The following is a 19158-nucleotide window of genomic DNA, read 5'->3' as shown; positions in this document are numbered from 1 at the left end:
CAAATGTAGTGAAATCTGCTCAAATAGACAAATGGAGGTCAGTGCCTGTTTTGTATCTTGTGCGGTTTTGCATGGACATTGCGTACATCCACCAAAATATGGATATATGATAGTTTAGTTTGGACAATTTTCTGAAAGTGCTACCTGACAGTTATATTTAAGCATGTGAAAATACATAGATGAAAAGCAAATTACAAAGAATTTAAGATTAGATCTTTGCTGCCAGACATGAGATGGATCTTCCCTGATTATTGATTGCAGTCACGTTGTTCAGCATTCATTCTCACTTTTTGTTTTGCAGTCGTGGTCGCTAATATGGCTGTCATATGCTTTGGATTTTTAAATTTTAGACTTGATATTCATTGCAACTACTTCAAGATGTTATTTCTACAAACTTTTTGCATAGATGCAACAGTACGTTGCATTTTGGATAATGCGATATACAATGTATTGTGTTTGCGTGAACGTGGACATCATGTGCTCGTGTGGAGATGTGTCAAAGTATAATTGTATGTAATATAGCCTATGGGCGCTTCGTTGAGGGCGTTAGGCTGTCAGGCAACCATCACCGACATCGCAGGAACAAGACAGTATTGTCTTGTTCCTGCGATGTCACTGTACCATACTTTCCCAGAGAACTTAGTTTCATACCTTTTATTAAAAGAGATTATACAGCACGTACTTCTCAGCTATAATTGCCCTTTCACTGGCTATGACGTCCTCTGGATTTGGAACAGAAAGTATTTCAAAAGTGTTGATTTATGGAATTCTGCTGCCTCAATGTTACATGATAATTTCCTCTCAAGTCTCTCGTTTTTTTTAGAGGCCTGTGTATTGTGGCTGAAAGTTGACACTCTTTAAATAATGTTTCAGGGCTTTTCTAATGAAGCAGGCCGAGGGTTAGAGAGGGAAAATACCCCCGAGGGTTGGAAAAACTTTTTTATGAATAAGACAAGGAGAGCAAAATGCCACAGGCATTTCATCAAATCTCATCGATACAATGAATGTATACCTCTCGTTTACAAATAGTAGGACAGTCTCTGTACAGTCTGCCTGACCTAGATAAATATCCTTGTGTTGGTGATCATTTCGTAATCCATTCACTTCTACCATCCATCTTATATTCAAGACAAAACTCAACAAGTTTGTTTTCTGACTGGGTTTGCGTACGTAGTTAGGGTGGTAATAATTAGCTGTGGAAGTGAAGAGTTGGCTCCTTCATTTTGTGCCAGAAGCGTCTTTATCATGTACTAACACCTACCACACATTTATAATTGAAATAGAGCTAGTCAAATTATTCATCAACAACCAATAGACAGAGGAGGTGGTGAAACTCAGACAAGCTCAGCTGACAATTCAGGTATGATCTTGCTTTATATAATTGCTCTTACAACATTGGCTTTTAGTGTGCTGGTGCAAAAAAACAACTGGAAAACTAATCAGAGATCCAGCTAATACAACTTCAACTGGCCTCTACGTTCAGCATTATAGTGCCTATAAAACACCTGGAAATCCGTGCATGGAGAATGTTTTGTGTGTCACAGTCTCAACATGGCTAATCAAAACCACTGATTGGTAAGCAAACAGAAGTCTCTTGAAGGGTGGTTCTCAAAGGAAATGTCTCGAGACAAATTATGAGAAACTTTTGAAATCGCTGGTTTACCAAAGAGCTTCCATGTAATGTTGTGAGTGCATGTTATACACATAGGCTTGCAGTGCTGTTAGTGTTGACCATTTTTCACCAATTACTTTAGAAGTGCCCTTCACTTCACTATACCAACAGATAATAAATACACCTATCTTTCAAGAAATGACATTAGATGTGGCATGTTTGGTGTGCCCACTTCATGATTTCCCTATCCTTCTCTTTATGTTTGTTTCTTTTGTAAATTAGTCGGCAGTATTACACAATAATGCCTGTTGATCAATGTCAGAAGCCCGGATTAGAAAGAGGGCAGATGTAGTTTTAATCCAAATCACTGTGTCCATCTGATTACACATCTAGCAGAAACAGAGTAACAAGTCCCCTTCTCTGTAACTGTTGAAGTGGAAAACAGTATTCCATCTGGATTGATCTACCAACTCCTGTAGTTAACATTGTCTCTATGCAGAGAACATCCATTGAACTTATAGTTGTTTATCTAAATGTTTTCTGGAAATCTTCATAAGAAGTCACAACAATTATTATTACAAAAGGGCAGTGAGACCACTAAAGGTCACAAAACTAAACACTGAGACCACTAAAGGCTAGGACTTAGATGAGTTTCTACTTAGGTTGTGCAAAAGTAATGTTACTTTAGTCTTTTGACAGTTTGCAATGAAACGTACTTTTATTTTGTTTTGGGCCGAAATCATTTTTGCTGTAAAATTATAGATTTTGTGAAGGTAATTGAAGCAGACCTGAGTTTAACACATGGTAACTTTGGACTTGTTGGCGGTTTTAGCACTACAAGATGTGGTGGTCATAGAGCTGACTGTCGGCAAATATGTTCTCCCTTCGTTAACTACGGTAACTTGTTGTCATTTAGTTCTTATACTTAGGCCTGTCACGATAACAAATTATGTTGTGATAAACAATATCATTGTAATTTGTATGATACTGTTATAATGATAATATATTGAATCAAGTAAAGTCTTTTAAAGTGCAGTGCACTTTTAATTCTTCAAAATATTCCTGCGTTAGAATTGGAATGTGAGAACAATATTAAAATAGATGAAATAAACAAAACATAAATTAACAAAATGGACTCTCAGGCTCTGTTGACAAAATGTTTGTCTAGTTAAGTTTAGTCTGTCATCAAAAATGATTGAGGTCGTGTCCATATATATTATTGTGACAGGCCTAGTTATACTGAATATTCCAAAACATTCAAAAATAACAGTTCACAGATAAAACTGCAATATTGATTGCTTAACCAATGAGACAAACGTAGAAACGGTTTTGTGATCACTGTGTGGAGGAATACTTATTCTCTGGCAGGGATGGACAGAAACACAGTGACCGTGGTCGATTGGTAACATTTTGGTTTCAACATGTTCAGGGCACCAAACTGACCAGTTCTGCTGCTTGTATGCAAATATAAATGATTTGGCTGCTTTTGGTCCCAACTCACCCAAAGTGAAACCCTGTTAGTAGCATCTCTGCAGAGTTTAGTGAAGGAGAAGCAGAGTGTTTTCAGTAACATGTAAACAATACAGCAAATCATTATTTGGGGAAAGTACAGTATATTGGTTGTGGTGGGAGGCTGTTGAAATGATCTCTTTGAGCAGATGTTGTGTTACAGTGACTAGTGCGCAGTGTCTGAAGACCATTCCCACATGCAGAACCCATTTCTCTTGCTGTCTCGCCATGTCATTTGTCTTTTGACAACGTGCAGTGAACTGACATAACACCAGAGTAATCAGGGATACTTTGTCTAGAAGGGGAAATACAAAGGCATGCCTCAGATTCCTTTTCTAAGCCCCTGGAAGTAAAACAGAAATGTTAACTCAATAATGCGAGCAATCCATTGTTAATTCATCAAGTGACTTTGTTTTTGAACCTCTCTCTGGGCTGAGGTTTCCAACTGTTACCCAAGGCAAGAGCTGTTGACACGCCGGTTAGGCTTCTATTCTCAAATTTGATTTTTATAGTCCATGTCTGCAGCTGCCCCTCCGCTTCAAAAAGAGAGAATCAGGCTGTTGTTCGGGCAGGGTTTTTTTTTTCCACTGGTGTAATGGAAAATGAGATAACCATTTGTCTCAGAGAAATTATTCTATTTCCGATGATATGGACTCTTTATTATGCTGTTGGAAAACATGAAGTAGAATACGTAAAATGAAGATGCTTTATCTCGAGTACGATGGACTTGATAGTGTTGCACTTAAGTTTTGTCCATCAAAGTATCGACTTTATGATACTCTGTTTTTTACATCTATCATTCCAAACATGAGAAACTACTGTAAATCACTGACCAAGCTGTCACGGTACATTATTTTATTATTTTTAGAAGTTTACGGATGTTGAGAGGCATTCGTCTTTATTAATTAATTTTGTGTTACGCAGATTAAGGAGCTGGAAATACTTGGCATGACCGTGAAGACTAATCTTGATGCAGTATAATGTTAAACATCTGTATCTGAAAGCTGGAAGTGTCTGATGGACTCCCGTGTCTTCATTAGCATGCTGTAGATGGAGCAGACCCTCTTACACATCTGGCTTCCTGGGCTGATGAGAAGTGCAGTCCTGTGTTTCTGTAACTATTCCAGGCGAGGACAAAGTTTGTTTAATTTGCTTGGCAAGGAAAAAACTGTGTCCAGGCGAAGTACAAAATATTCTTACTTTATGGCGCAAACTCATTCCTGCCGTTCTCTGACTATGAGTGACACGGCATTGCTCGGGCATTGTGCTGGGTTTGTATGCAAATCATGTTTAGATGCAGACTTGAGAGCATGGACATTTTGTAAGTCATCAGACACAGCAGTATTCTTTTTTTTTTCTAATTAGATTCAAAGAAAAGTTTTCCTGCTTAATTAAGTTTTGAGACTTTAGAGCAGCTCATGGAAATGTGTGATTACGCTGCTTTTCAAACATCTGTGTCATTACGTACAGTACAACTGATTCAGTTAGCCGGCCAAATGTGAAAATTAGGAGGATAAGCAGACCCTGGAGCAATTTGCAGTCTGATCTTTATTTAACATCAAGTCCCATATAGTATGTTGCATTTGTTAAATACCAGAACATGTTTAATGTAGAACATCTGGAGTATTAGGAGTCTCATGTTCAGTATATGGTCTTGCTGGAGGCTATCGATAAACCCTCACCATGCAGAGTTGATTTGATACACGGCATGTGTGCTGCCCATATAATGTTATGATTTCAGCCTTTTTTAAACATTTTTTTTATTGTCTCAAACCCTTTTGGGACAGTGAAATCTCCAACTAACAGCTGGAGAAATCGCAGCACAAAGATCCATCCTGATAATAAGGTCATTAAGGTTACAAAGTGTCTTGACACAAATGCACATCTGTGTTAGAATCTTTGTCTTTGTTTTCCAAACTCCATGAATATCGTCACTCACATTTTCCAACAGGAAGCTGCTCACAGATAAAAGTCCACTGTCTTACCCGCTACAGAATAATTTTAGGAACAAATAGATGCTATTGAACTAAGAATAGTTGTTTTTCCATTGATCTGAGCTGTTTTTGAGCTATTTAAAATTTGACATCTTCCCTATCTGTGATTCCAATGGAAATGAGCACAGCGTGTACGACAGACAGACAGCTCTTTTAGTATATGTGGTGTTCAGTATTGTGCATTAATCTTGACATCTCCAAATGTCAGTAAACATCAAAGGTCGTCAGCGCTGTCAAGGATCACTCCATGATCCGGCTACTGTACAAATTAAGGTAATTCCACTAATAGCATATGTATTTCTTAAATAATCTAGGAAAACATCTACATCTCTGGGCATCAGACCTTAAAGTGAGACAAAAAATGTATATGCAGTAAAAGGATGGATGACGGTCGACTTTTGATCTGCATCAACTGAGAGGTTGTTCAATGTCAAAGAGATCCACAGCTGGAACTGAGAGCTGGAACCTCTGGCTCCTATCAGGAGTATTAGTGCCAGGCGACCAGAGGTGGCAGGTCTCACAAGGCATACTCACAAGGCACAGTACTTCATTGCGGAGCTCTAGAATAGACACATATGTGCCAGACGAAGCATCTTTGCATGTGATCACTTGTGTATGTGGCTTATACAGTGAGCTGAGTTTGAATCAATAATAAACAACAGGATGCAGAACCATGAGAATGACTATTTCCCAATAGCTGACGTATGTGCTTTGTTGGCACATATCACATTGTCATGGCAGCGGAAAATGTGAAAGTATGAAAATGCTGTTTTAGATCCAACTGAACCCCAAAACATAACTGTCCACTTAAATCCCCGAAGAAAAAAGAAAAGCACAGCATCATTTAGGTTTTTTTTTTCATGCAAACTTGTCGTCATTACCAGGTCAGTGAAGTAGGACAGTCTCTCAAAAAGGAGGACGGGGGATTATTTTAGTGCACCTCTATTTCAATGTTTAATTGAAGTCATTACCTGTGTAAACTCTTCACTTTGCTTGTCATGCTTTGTTTGTCGCCATTATCCTGTAGTGATGAGGCACAGCAAACAGCTGTAGTTTGTAGGATCGCTCAGTTTAGCATATGCATGAAATTGTATATGTTACACGTAAAGAGAGGGAGTGTTTATGTGTAAGAGGGGGGGGGGGGGGGGGGCATCTTGGCCAGCCCCTGGTTGACCCTTGTTCACCCCTTCTCTCTCCCTCCACCCTGGATGAGTCTTCTCCTAAACATGTGTGCAGCTGTCAGCTGGCAAGTGTTGGTGTGTGTTGTGTGTGCGTGTATGTGTGCGTTTGGACAAAGATCATTTTTCATATTTCAATTAGGTTTTTTTTCTCCTGAGAAAAAACAAGGGAAAAAAGTAGGGAATATACCGGGTTTTTTTTAAGACCACATTTTTCGTTTCAAACATAACATATAATAAACAGTACAGTATAATATATGACCAGGCTCAAGAGAACATGAAAGTTGTAAAAATTGACTGAATCTTCAAAGTGTGTGATGGAGCAGGTTTTACAGTTTTGCTAAGTACTGTAGCAGATGAAAGAGTTATAATAAGTTATATCATTTCCTTTTGATGTTTTCATTACAACAAACTAGTTATTATAGAGTCAACGTTTTACTGGCTTTTCCTGCTTTTACCCCTTGCCTTTAATTGCGCATCAGCTTGTTGCAAATTCATGAGCTAGTGGATGTTTGCTAAATATTGCTTCAGGTGTTTTCATAGCAGCAAAGACGGAGTGAAATTCAGCCTGTTTATTAGTCTGAGGCAAAGTTGATAATGTCTCTAGTGACAACATCTGGTGGTCACATGAGAGAGTTGTTGGCTCAGTCCGTAGAGATGATGATTGGCTCCTCTGCTCTGTCCTTCTTTGTCTCGCTGTTTTTCCTAAAACACCAACACACACACAAGCCTAAATGAACTGTGCAAACCAAAACTATAATCAAGTGTGTGTCTATGGTGGTTAATAAACATTGACTATTTCTCTTTTTCTCCTTTTAGCTGCGGCTCCCAAGTTAAAACCAATGAAGAATCCAATAATAGTGGACGAGGGAAGCAAGCTCATAGTTAAGTGTGAGGCCACAGGGAACACAGCGAACTCCACCTACAGATGGTACAAAGATGGCAACGAGCTGAAGAAAAGCAAAAAAATCAGAATACGGAACAGCCAGTGAGTATAAGCCACCCGTGTCCTGTAAACCTAACACAAAGAGTGTAAGATGAAAAGAGACTGAGGAAGACTGAACAAGTTTTTGTTTAAAACCAATTCAAAAATCTATATCAATAGAGTAGTTAAAACAAAACATGTATCTATTGTTTGGGATTGTCAGGGTTTATTTATTATTGAAATGTAGTGTAATGATTATTACTAAATCAAGCCAATTTACCAGCCCTCCTTATGCTCATGTGTCTTTCTCATACAATTAAAAAGCAACATTTAGAGGAAATAAAGCACATCCACCTTCACTTCAGTACATTCACAAAGTACCACTGGTCACGTTTTGCTTGATGGAATACAACCTCTGGCTAATCTTCAGCCAGACATTGACGGGTATATGACTGACCTTACGGGGTCATTGTAACACCTCATTTTAGCATGTCGCAGTTAAACATTTCAGCGACTTAATTACGAGTAAAACCAGACCAAAACCCACAGTGCCTTGCACAATTGCTGTTTCCTGTTGGGGTCCTGTTCCATGGATGTATTAAAAAAACTGGATACAAGACTCAAAGATGGTGCCCATTCGTTGGAATAAAAATTGCTCAGCCAAACAAGCTGCTGTGTGGCCCATTGCTCAGCCCATAGACTTTACAAAAGGATGACATCACTCAAATAAATGAGCCTTTTGCTCTTTATTAAGTCATAACATAAAGAGTCATATATTACCTTGTTTGTAGTTTGAGGTGTTCTTTCTTTAATGATAGCGGCCCATTGGGAAAAATGCTGTTTGGGCTGCAGAGGATTTATTTTGTTGCAGTTCTACAGTCGACCACTGGGGAAACTTAGCAGCACTGGCACCGCCATATTCAGCTCTCTTAATACATCCATGTGAGACAATATCTCAAAGGTTTTTTAGGAGAAACTACCCAGCAGCAAAAAATAACTTAGTTAGACAGCACTACAGTAAAACCTCCTACTGATGTAAGGATATTGACTTGGGCTGTAAAACCAAGAGTCCCTTTTATAATAGAGAATGCTAGGTAACACTTGGTGCTATGCTTGCTTATTGTAAGCAGCTTATCCCCTCAAATTTGGCCCCAGAGAAAGAGATTATGTGTACCTATCAAGCAAAGAGTTGTTGCCATGCTGCTGCATGCCCTGTTGTCTGCCTCTCTGTCCCCCATGTTTCCACTTGTTGCGTTTCCATGCTATTTCCTCCCTGCCCCGATTCCCCTGACTCAGCTGTGCAAGTGTTGTCTCCCACAGGAAAAACTCCAGAGTCCAGATCAGCAGAGCAAAACTGGAGGATTCTGGGAACTATACATGTGTGGTGGAGAACCAACTGGGAAAGGACAACTCCACTGGCACTGTTAACGTGCAAACCAGTGAGTACTGACTCCTACGCAACAAGTGAAGAGGCACTAATGTAGATCGTTGATGTTCTTATGACTGCTCTCTTGCCAAATGAGAGATGAAAAGGAGCCATCGCAAACAGGCATGTGACAATGGTAACATGCATGAAGAGCAACTGTCCACACATGTGTCTGTGGCCCATTAATCAGTGGTACATCGTACTCGGAGACGAGTGGAATTTAAATGCAATGTATGGTTTGATCTCTGTTTTTAACATTCACTGCAGTCTGCTGGCAATGTGAAATCCAACATAACTATACTGCACACAGTGCCTTTGACCGTCACTAGCACACAACAAAAGCAGTAGAGTGCAAAATGCAAAAGATAGCTCGACAGAATATGAAGGTATATGAAAGTTGTAAAAAAGAAAAGAAAAAGAAAGTGTCTTTAGAGTGTGTGATAGAATCTAACAGGCTCGTTCAGCAGTGGTGTGTGTGCATTGCTGAGTTTTGCAAAGTACTGTAGCAGATGAGAGAGTTTTGAAAGCAGCTGCTTCCATTTGGTTGGGTGTTGAGTTTGTGTGTGTTCCAAGCAGTGCGGGTAGTGAGTGTGTAGCTGCTGTGGGTGGCTTGTTGTCTGAGTGGATGGAGCCAGTATGAAAGATATATATATAAAAGCATACACATACCTTACAGAGCAGATACAATTCATGTAGCTTTGCTTCTGCCTGGATCTAGGGAGGACTTGATGTTATCTTGTTCAGGACTGTCAAAGAACTATACGGCAGATTGTCTGGCGAGACAGAAATCGGATGTTCACCTGGAAGACCCGAAGACCGCTACATAATGTCTCAAGACTTTGATGCTGTGCAGACAAGGGGCTGTGATGTTGAGCAGAGTTAGTGCAGATGGCGTTTCCTTTTTATCAAACCTAACGTGCATGACCACATATTCATTCTGCCGCAGGTGAACCATGTCTGAGTTGACTAGATTCATATATCTGTTAATTTCTCCGCTTATGAAGAAAATACAGTGGCACTAGAGAGGAGATACTCTAATTCTCATTGCTGACCATGACACCACGATGACTTCCGTAAACATCCCACATTGGCATGAGAGGTATATTAGCTGGTAAGGAAAAAGCAGTGGCCGTGCATTTTATACCTGGGCCTTCAGTGCTGTCCTACTGAGCTACGGTTATTTGTTTATTGGTGTAATAATGCACGTATTCGTATTAAACCGTTTGGTACGAGGCTTACGAACCGAACAATACGTTTGAATAATACTAGTGCATTTGGAAAATGCAGAAGCTTAAATTGTGCGAAATATAATGTTTTCGGTGGACTGCGCTCACATAACAGACAACGGGATGTGTGACCTTTTGAACCCGGAACAATAACAAAAAACAGCTGAGGCCCTGCGTGTGTTCAGGGAGGCTAAGCTAACTAGCTTAGCGGGGAAACAAATGAATGAAAGAGAATCAAATGTCCGAAATAACCCCGCGATGACGGGATGCTTCGTCATTAACGGACAAGTCAGAATCAACGTATTTAACACAATGACAGTGTTTTCGTTTGCTGGCCGACGAACACGAACGCCGGCCGGCGAACGAGGACGCCAGCAAACACCAGCAAACACACATTCAATTATAAAATAGATATAACTTTGTGATTCTGTTTAGGCCAGCAGAGAAGGCTTAGCTGGCCCTGACGGCCCACCACTGGGAAAAAGGAAGGCATCACTCAGTGTCCTTGTATTCACATTCAGGCACAATAATCACTCCCCCTTCATCCTTTTTATTTGTCAAGGCCACCCTTTACCGCTATTGTTTACGGTTAAGAGAGACTTAAGCTGAGCTGCATTATCAGAGTAGCAGCTCTTTTCAGATAAAGAAAGGGCCCATTGTGTTTGAAAACACAGATTCTCAGTGCTTCCAACATCCAAGTTTGATTTCCAGCAAACAATAGTGCAAAAAAGAAGTCATCCATCTTGTATTTAAAGGCTTCACATCGCCTCTTTTTTTCTTTCCCGAGATCAAAAAAGCTTCAGTTGAGTTTTATAGCTGGATCATGTGACATGCAGCATACTGTACACTTGTTAAGACACTTTGGCTTTATTCCAGCGCAGTGATATATTTCTTTTTACTCATGAGCGTGCAATATTCAAAGGGTCAGTGACGCAAGATTCAAAGCCCCAGACATGCGGTGCTAACATTTATGAAAAATTCAACAGTAATCACTGAGTCATGTTTAATGGCAATTAAATAAAATAGGTTAATTTGTGCTGTACATCCTGCAAAGGTCGGGGGAATCCCTGGTGGTAGCACCTGTCTGCCTGAGTGTTTAATGAAGGCTTATGAACATGTGACTGGTGGCCCATGAAACTCTATATGATGATCTTAGCCGGCAAAAGGGCTCGTAATGCAACGATATGAAAGAAAATATAATATTACAAAGCGGTGAACAAGTGGGCTGAGGCGTACAGTAGCCACAATGGATAAAACATGACTGAGCAATTATACGGTACACTAGACACTGTTTTCACTTACAGCACACATTCTTTTAAACATGATATCCCCTAACTTCTGGTCCAAAATATTCACTGATGTTAAAACCGTGTGTATTTGTGGCACACATTTTTACACATTCATGTACGTATTCTATGCGTGGCTGTCTGTCAGCACTGACATTTCCTTTAGTCACTCTTGGATGCTCAAACAATGGCATCACTGAATGTCCTATCCTGTGCCGTGATCATCAGATGTCTGTCTCCGAGGTGTTTTTGTTTGTGTGTGTGCGAATGTGCCTGTTCTCTGTTAAATAAAAAAAAAAGTCCCATTGTGCTACAGCAGCACGCCTAGTTCTGTCATGCTTCAGGGGAGAAGGCAAGACAGGGCGAAGCTGGGGTGGTATGTCCATCGGCAGGGGAGGGCTTCGCAGAAACTACATACAGTACGTCAATAAAAGGAAATGGCAGCAAACTGCATGTTGCTGTGATTGTCATATGCTGATGAAAGGCTGAAATCAGCAGATGTTGAGTAAAGAAAGACACATGACGTTTGCGGAGAATGATTGTAACAATAATGGGCTCTCTCTGCCTATTAAACAGGTTGGATTTCAAAAAACATCTGTTTGAGGCTATTTGCTAGATTTGGATGCAGAGGACACATAATTCATTTCCACCAAGAGCTGCTTTGCATCCTAAGGTCATAAGATATATGACTATTGTGTTAAAGGGCTGCAGTGGAGTATGCCTGCCTGCTGCAGTATGTTGCCGAAGCAGCATGTAGCCGCAGTATTATCTGTGTATGTGTGCCTTTTAGGGAGGGAGAGCAAGGGGAGGGGTGCAGATGTAGATGGACAGAGAGAGCAAAAAGAAGAAGAGAGCGTGAATAAAGGTGGTGGGGGGGGGGGACAAAATGAGGGAATGCATGACAAGAAGCAGACAAAGACATTACGGTACAGAACAAGAGGGGGATACAGCTAGAGGAAAGAGAGACAGACAGTAAGGGACAACAGTATGGAGAGGAGGAAGACAAGAGCCCGCTGTGTTGCAGAGGAGACTTTCACACCCATTTTAGAATGCAGTAATTGCTTGCTAGCTTTGCCGAGGCACCTCCTGTATCTGGTACGTCTACAGTCAGCTACTAGGGCATGGGCTTTTTTCTACCTGTGTTGTGCAAAGCATGCTAACACGGCTTGAACCTGCTTCATCAATGTGAAGTCTCTGAGGAAAATGCAATCATTAGAAATATCGGCTTTCCCACTGACTCGCTCAAGACAGAAAGTGAAAGTCAAACATGAGCATCATCCTCTCCCTCACGGTGAGAGAGAACATAGCACATGGCTGTGCCTGCCTTGCTGTCTGTTCTGGTGAAGGCAGACTTTGGGAAAACCATCACTCAGCTCCACCACATGGTGAATACAGGCCACCACAAGCTCAGCAGCTCACACAGACTCCTGCACTGTACCGGTCACTGTTTTTCAGGGTTATTTTCCCCTCCCTTAATTTAGGGGGACAGGGGATATTTCTGCATTTCTATTCTTCCAGTAAATAGTCGTTCACGAGTGAAATTTCAGCTGTACCAAACGCAGCAAAAATATTTTATCAACTAGTTTGAACATATTTCACTTTGAGTTGATATGCATAGCATCAATTACACAAGGAGTGCTAGACAAACCTGACACGTAGCCCTGAGGTGTGAATAAATAGGAGTTGCCTAAACATTCCTTAAATAAAAAGTGATTGCTCCACTTAGTGCAAAATGTGTCATATAAAGGAGTATGTGGAGTCGAACAATCACTGCCACTTGCCATGAAAAAAGCAAAAACATATAAACCCTCATTATTGATACTACACATAACATCTGGTCATTACTCAGTCCAGCCAACAATATTTGTGTAGCAAGACAAATGCGACACCTTTGCAACTCTGAGCTGAGACATGGACGTGCAAATTGCCTTGGGCGGGAAAAATAGCCATAGCGTGTTCAAGGCTGAACCTAAACTCAAAGTGAACCCCTCATGCATTTCAAAGCACGCAGTACATTTCGGCTTCATGCCAGCCATGCAGTTTGACAATAACGTTGAATGATTGGACCTGTTTGGGGATTTTACTCATGTCTTTGTTGTTTGACCAGCAGAAGAGAAACGCACTCTGTCAGCTGGGCAGTGCCAGTTACTGTGTTATTCAGCACAGATGGTTGGATGTTCTGCTGAGGTGAACGTCTAAGTTGCTTGTTATCAATGTTGCAGCCTTAAGACTCGTTTTAATACTCTTTCCTTTTACTGTGGCTGCACTTTCGCTGCTTTTAAAACGTTATATCAATCAGTGGAGCAATTTCGTACATTCTTTTCTGAATCCACAAGACTTTCCTCCCCGTTTTATTGTTTGTGTTTTGCCAACTTCGGCATTGTGACAGAATGCGCACAAGTGTACAGTATGCGTGTGAGTGTGTGTCTCCTGGTGGTCTGGAATATCATATGTACTTTTAGCCATTTCTGTAACAATTGCTGCCTTTTTTCCAGAGTGGTGTTTGCAGCCTTATGCCCAACCCCCAGTGTAGAGGACTAGGGACCATTTGTTGTCCATTTGGTCTGACCTCTACCCTGTAATCAGTCCGGCATGGTAAGACCTGCTGGCCTTCTGCAGAACGGTGTAGTATATCATCGACTGTTTTCTATAAGGCCAGTGTGAAGGAGCAACGCGAGTCAAAGTTTGCTTGGCTCCACGTGGCTTCAGATTAAGGCCTCCCATTATCCTACAGGCTGCTGTGTTGTGATAAGCGCTTGTGAGGCAGCCATGTGTCTGCAGGCTGCAGGTCACATCCTTGGGGGGTGCTGTGCGCAGCTCCACTGAGAGAGTGTGTGAGCGTCCAGGAATGTGTTGATGGAAATCACAGCTGAACATATGATTGCTCCAACCTCAGCAGTCATGCTGGGGCCCACCAGCAACAATTTTGCACATGCACGCACACACGCGGGCCCGCACACACACACACACATATATACATATATACACACACAGACACATATATACATATATACACACACAGACACATGTGCGCACACCTTTACACGTATGTTTTCACTCCCCATCCTGAAGTCAAACACACACACACACCCCATCACAAAACTATTGCTTAACTAGCTCGAAATGACACAACTTTTGTGGACAAAACAATAATTCTCCGCAACAACGTGGCAAGGTCAATTTGTTGAGACTACACAAGGTGTTGCATCTTGGTCACACATACCGTGGCTGGATCTTTGCTTTAAGTAGATTGCACTCTCACATACCATATGCTGCATTTGACTTCAGGCCACTGCAGGAAGCTGAATTCACATGCACTGCTTATGTTTTAGCTACAGAAATAATCTACTAATCACAATTCAAAGTTATTTGTCGATGCAAACCTTTAAAGAACAAAAGGATGGTGCTGATTGGTGCTGATTTGGTATGCCAGAAAACCAGACCAACAGCAGAAAAGCATCTGAAAGTGATAAAGAATCAGAACATGTTGCACTTTTAGTGAGCAGTAAAGTCACCAATTGGCCATTACAACAAAGAAAATCATAAAATCGTTCCTCATACTGAATTTGCCTTCAGAGGACACAGCTACAATGGTCTATAACCATTAATTTCAAATTAAGATCAGTTGTTAGAGCCGATGTGTTACACTCCAGATATCCTTGAGTAAAATAAGTATTTTGTTAATAATTTAAACCAGTCAGCTTCTACTGTAATTATTTTTAGTAGAGTTTTAATATTTTAGCGACCTAATTGTCACATGTCATGTTAAACTATAGACAGGTGAAATCATGTTTAATGGCCTGTGGTCCGGTTCATTCCTCATACTTGGTGAAGATAGTCGGCGACACACAAGAGAAAAACGTACTAACTGATGTGATGACACTCTGACTCATGATTTGTAGAATATGATTCAGTAAACTTTAAGCCTTGAAATGGAAAGACATTCTTTTTTAAATGTATGTTTAATGTTACAGAGGACATGATTCAACACTAACAAACACCAGGCAAAAAACTCCCTCAGCCTTTTCTGTTTTCTTCAAGTAATTTGTCATATCGGTCCTACGTAAGTGAAGCATTAGAGTAACTACTTTGAACTAGATAAACAACAACTTCCTTCACTCCTTCTATGTCTCCATTTAGTCTGCGTAGTAAAAACAAAACTCAGTGACTCTTACTACGCAAGCGACAAGATAAACTCATGATGCAAAAGGATGTTAGTTGTGGTCGTGGCTGAATGTGGAGTATCTGTACGCCAATCAATTGTATTGATTGACGTGGGTAAGCAGCAGCAGCAGCAGCAGCCATGAGAGGAACAGACCTTTCACATCTGCCAAACGTTCTGTATTTACAGGCCACTGGAGAACAGCTTGTCAGGTTCTGTGGATCAAGCCGCAGTGCTATTAGTCATGCCCACTTTTTCAAAATGATCTTCAGTCCCGGGGTCTGGACAGGCATTCCTCCGAGGTGGCCTTCTGATTGCAACAGAATCTCAGGTCTTGACAGTTGGCGGGTTTGACCACAAAATCAGGACCCAATTTATGCTCTGTGGAAGAAATAAGATGTTGTAATCTAAAAGAAACGCATAGCACAAAACAAGTTGTTGTTAGCACGGGAATTGAAAATAACCTCGATGTAAAGGTCTAAATTTAATATCTGAGCAAATGCAAAACAATGACCACACAAAACCAACAGTTTAAAATTCAATTCATTATTTTCACCTTCCAAGCTAAAATGTCATGAACTTTTGTTATTATCACGTCTTACCTCACGACAGCTGGAGCATGTCAGAGTTCAGACCTTGTTTAGATTTTCATCCACGATAATGTTTAGTTCTGGAGGCAGTCACAAAGCCGTAACTGCACCCACGCTGCCACTTTGTTTTTGTTTATCGTCAGGGCCGTTCTGTATTAGCGGGCAGCATCCGGTACATCCGGGAAGATCCAGAGTAGATGGAAGAGTTTATGTCATGAGCGGATGAACACCCACAGCATCGTAAGCACACATCGTGCAGCAGCGCTGAGCCATCGGGGCACGGCCTGTGACGCTACGAACGGGTTCAGTGATTACATACAGCGCAGGACTGAGGAGGACTTGAACCTTACACTTCAAATGTCATCCAAAGGAATGATATATTAAGGGGAAATACTAATTCATGATCAATATAAACCAACTTGAAAGGACAAAGTTGTTGCATGCTTGTTTTACCTGTAAGAAAACAAACACCTCCATGTTTTGGCTGCTTTTGTTTGGCATCTAGGTATTTGTATTACCATTTAGGCCTGGGGCTCGTTTGTGTTGATCACGCGTGCAATAAGCATATTTGGTGGCGTTTTGTATACCACATTTCGTGAACCCTTCTTCAAATCTCAGCTCAGTTTTCAGGTGTATTCATGTATTTCTCCCATAGCAACAGAAGCATAGTCTACTAAGAACTCCAAAAATCTCAATTTATTGTCGTGGAAGATAAGTAATGTTAGGCGGTTGACTCATGACACATAAATCAGCCCCCTAATATATCGGTAATTTTATCGCTTTTTGACAAGTGCTATGCATGGAATGCGTTATTAGCTTTGTACATGTGTGGTAATGTGTTTGAGAAGAGGCAGCTGCTGAATGATATCATTGTCAGAATCAGAGGAAAAATAAAATAGTAGAAGATGTTAAATAAAAAGAAACGTTTCTCAGACCTTGATTACATTTCGCTTGCTCTCTTAATTCACTTTAATCTCGTCGATCCGACGCGATAAGTGGGCGCCCTCAATCAAATCTTTAACAAAACAAAGTAAGTCATTGAAAATCCAAACACATCTCACTTCGTAGGATATCCAGTAATCTGGCTGTGTTATGTGGGACAGTTAAGCCCTCAGTGTGAATGAGTGAGGATATTGCTATGTGTGTGGAAGGAAGCAGCTGTTACACTTGAAAAGCTGAGTGATGTGAGCAGGAGGTGACATGAGGTATCACTGTGTGCAGGGCTTTGTTAACTCTTCCAGGACCCGAGACAGAATTTATCTGAGACTTCATTAATAGCATTATAAAATATTCCCTTTCAGGCCCCCCCCCACTCAGCTGTCCTGGTGGTCTCTCCCCTATGGTGACCCCAACTGTTGATGACTGTGCACGATTCTGTTTTAACTTGCCAAACAACTAATAAACACTGCTGTGTTTGTTAATACTTTGAAAGGGGCAAAATTATGGCCGAAAAACGACTCATCGCGTCATAAAGGCTTGCTTGTACTGGGTAATATTTAGCAGTCTCTTGGAGGGCTAGTGAAAAAAGCCAGCTCTATTGTTCACCCACATCAAAGGAAATCCCCGCTCCTCCTATTACTTCGCATTTTTCAGAATTGGACATGAGCGATCCTGTGTGTCTTCAAACTTTTTCAAAGTTGTCTTTGAGCATGGGGGGAACATATACTTACCATTCCATTGCTTAAAGCTCAGAAGCGTACTACTATGGTTTGGTTGCCACAGCTGTCTCTCATCCTAAACCTCCCATTACTCCATCGCGCTGCTTCCTTGCTGTTTTGTTGGGGATTGTGTAACTGTATTCGTCACATCACTACCGTGGAGGTGAGTAAGTCCTTTCGTGGTGATTTTCTGTATGGTGTACGTCAGCAGAGCGTACAGGCCATTTCCTTTTCAGTGTGTAGGTGGGATGGAATAGGCCTCACTTTAGTCACAGGTACACTCAAAGTGAACTCATCCTTTAGTATACAGAGGGTGGCAGCCTAACAAAACAGCCGGGGCTCCATTGGCCGTTTTTTCAGGATGTACAGCGAGTGTGGGTGGTGTGTGTGTATATGAGTGAAGGAGGGCTGCGGCGCACACATACAAGCAGACCGTGTGCTTTCTGGCTTTTGGGGAACCGCAGAGGGGAAACCTTTAGTCCTAGCAGCTGGACACTACTGTAGCTGTGAGCACAAGACCCAAATATGGAGCTGTGGTATATGTCTTCTGTATCTGGTTCAAGGTTGCAAAGTCTGCCTTTCCTCAGAAATGAGGGTCAGCTGTTGAAGATGAAGGGCATAGGAGAGCTGTGGATGCTTCAGGTTCTGTCCTTTTAAAGTGATGAATTATGAAGAATCGTTTTGCGAAACCTTTTTGGGCAATATATGGTATAGTTTCTGTAGGTGACTTCTTTTTAAGTGCCTTTCCCCAGAACTCCATCCAGGTCCTGTACAACCGGTTATATGTCGAAAATATAGTCATGAAATGCCATTTAGACAGTGGCGGAAGAAGTACTCGGATCTTTTACTTAAGTTAAAGTAGCAATGTCACAGTTTGGAAATACTCTGTTACAAGTAAAAGTCCTAATTTAAGAATGTTACTTCAGTAAAAGTACAAAAGTATTAGCATCAACATATAATAATGGATTATGAATTTTAATGCATTATGTGTAAGCATCACCTTAAAGTTGCACCCGGCAATGGTGGTGCTTTCAACAAATGTTTCTACTGTTGGGTAACTTAATCCATAATAATCCATCATAATGTATTTGATTATGTTTTGTAATCATAAGCTTGTTCTGCAAAGTAACAAGTAATTATAGTTTGTTCACATCCGTTTTGAAGCCTCAAATTCGGCCTTTTGGCAGTCGCCATGTTGGATTTTTCCAACCAGAAGTTACACGAGAGGGTGGAGCTAGGTACATATCAATGTATTTTTGCAACCAGAGGAGTCGCCCCCTGATGGCCATTACAAAGAATGCAAATGTAAGGGACTTTTGCATTGGCGTCACTTTTCAGAACCGCAGGCCGCCTGCTATAACTATAAATATTTCACTCTAAAATGTAATGGAGTAGTAGTATAAAGGAGCATAACATGGAAATATTTAAATAAAGTACAAGAACATCAAAATTGCACGTAGAAACATGCAACCAAATGTACTCGGTAACATCCACCACTGCAATTAGATAAAGGATATGAGCTACAAAACTTAAACTTCTCAGTGAAATTCAGCCCAGTTTACAGTTAAATCAGGCTGGCTTCATGACAGTAT

The 19158-nt window shown here is 40.9% G+C and overlaps 1 protein-coding gene across 2 annotated transcripts in view; it reads left to right on the top strand.

The window, feature by feature from the left end:
* Positions 1-19158, top strand: part of nrg2a (neuregulin 2a) — a 65765-nt gene that overhangs the window by 24486 nt on the left and 22121 nt on the right. Inside the window, exons 2-3 of one of the 2 annotated variants that reach the window (XM_076102118.1) lie at positions 7113-7281; positions 8539-8657. In XM_076102118.1, the coding sequence (XP_075958233.1) occupies positions 7113-7281; positions 8539-8657 (288 nt within the window). Of the gene's footprint in view, positions 1-7112; positions 7282-8538; positions 8658-19158 lie in introns of those variants that run through there. The other variant, XM_076102119.1, reaches the window with a different exon arrangement.

Source organism: Anarhichas minor, unplaced genomic scaffold, assembly GCF_050575085.1.
Source record: "Anarhichas minor isolate MPS153535 unplaced genomic scaffold, ASM5057508v1 ptg000027l, whole genome shotgun sequence".
Taxonomy (NCBI): domain Eukaryota; kingdom Metazoa; phylum Chordata; class Actinopteri; order Perciformes; family Anarhichadidae; genus Anarhichas; species Anarhichas minor.
The sequence above is the reverse complement of the archived record's forward strand: the minus strand, read 5'-3'. Positions and strand labels throughout refer to the sequence as shown.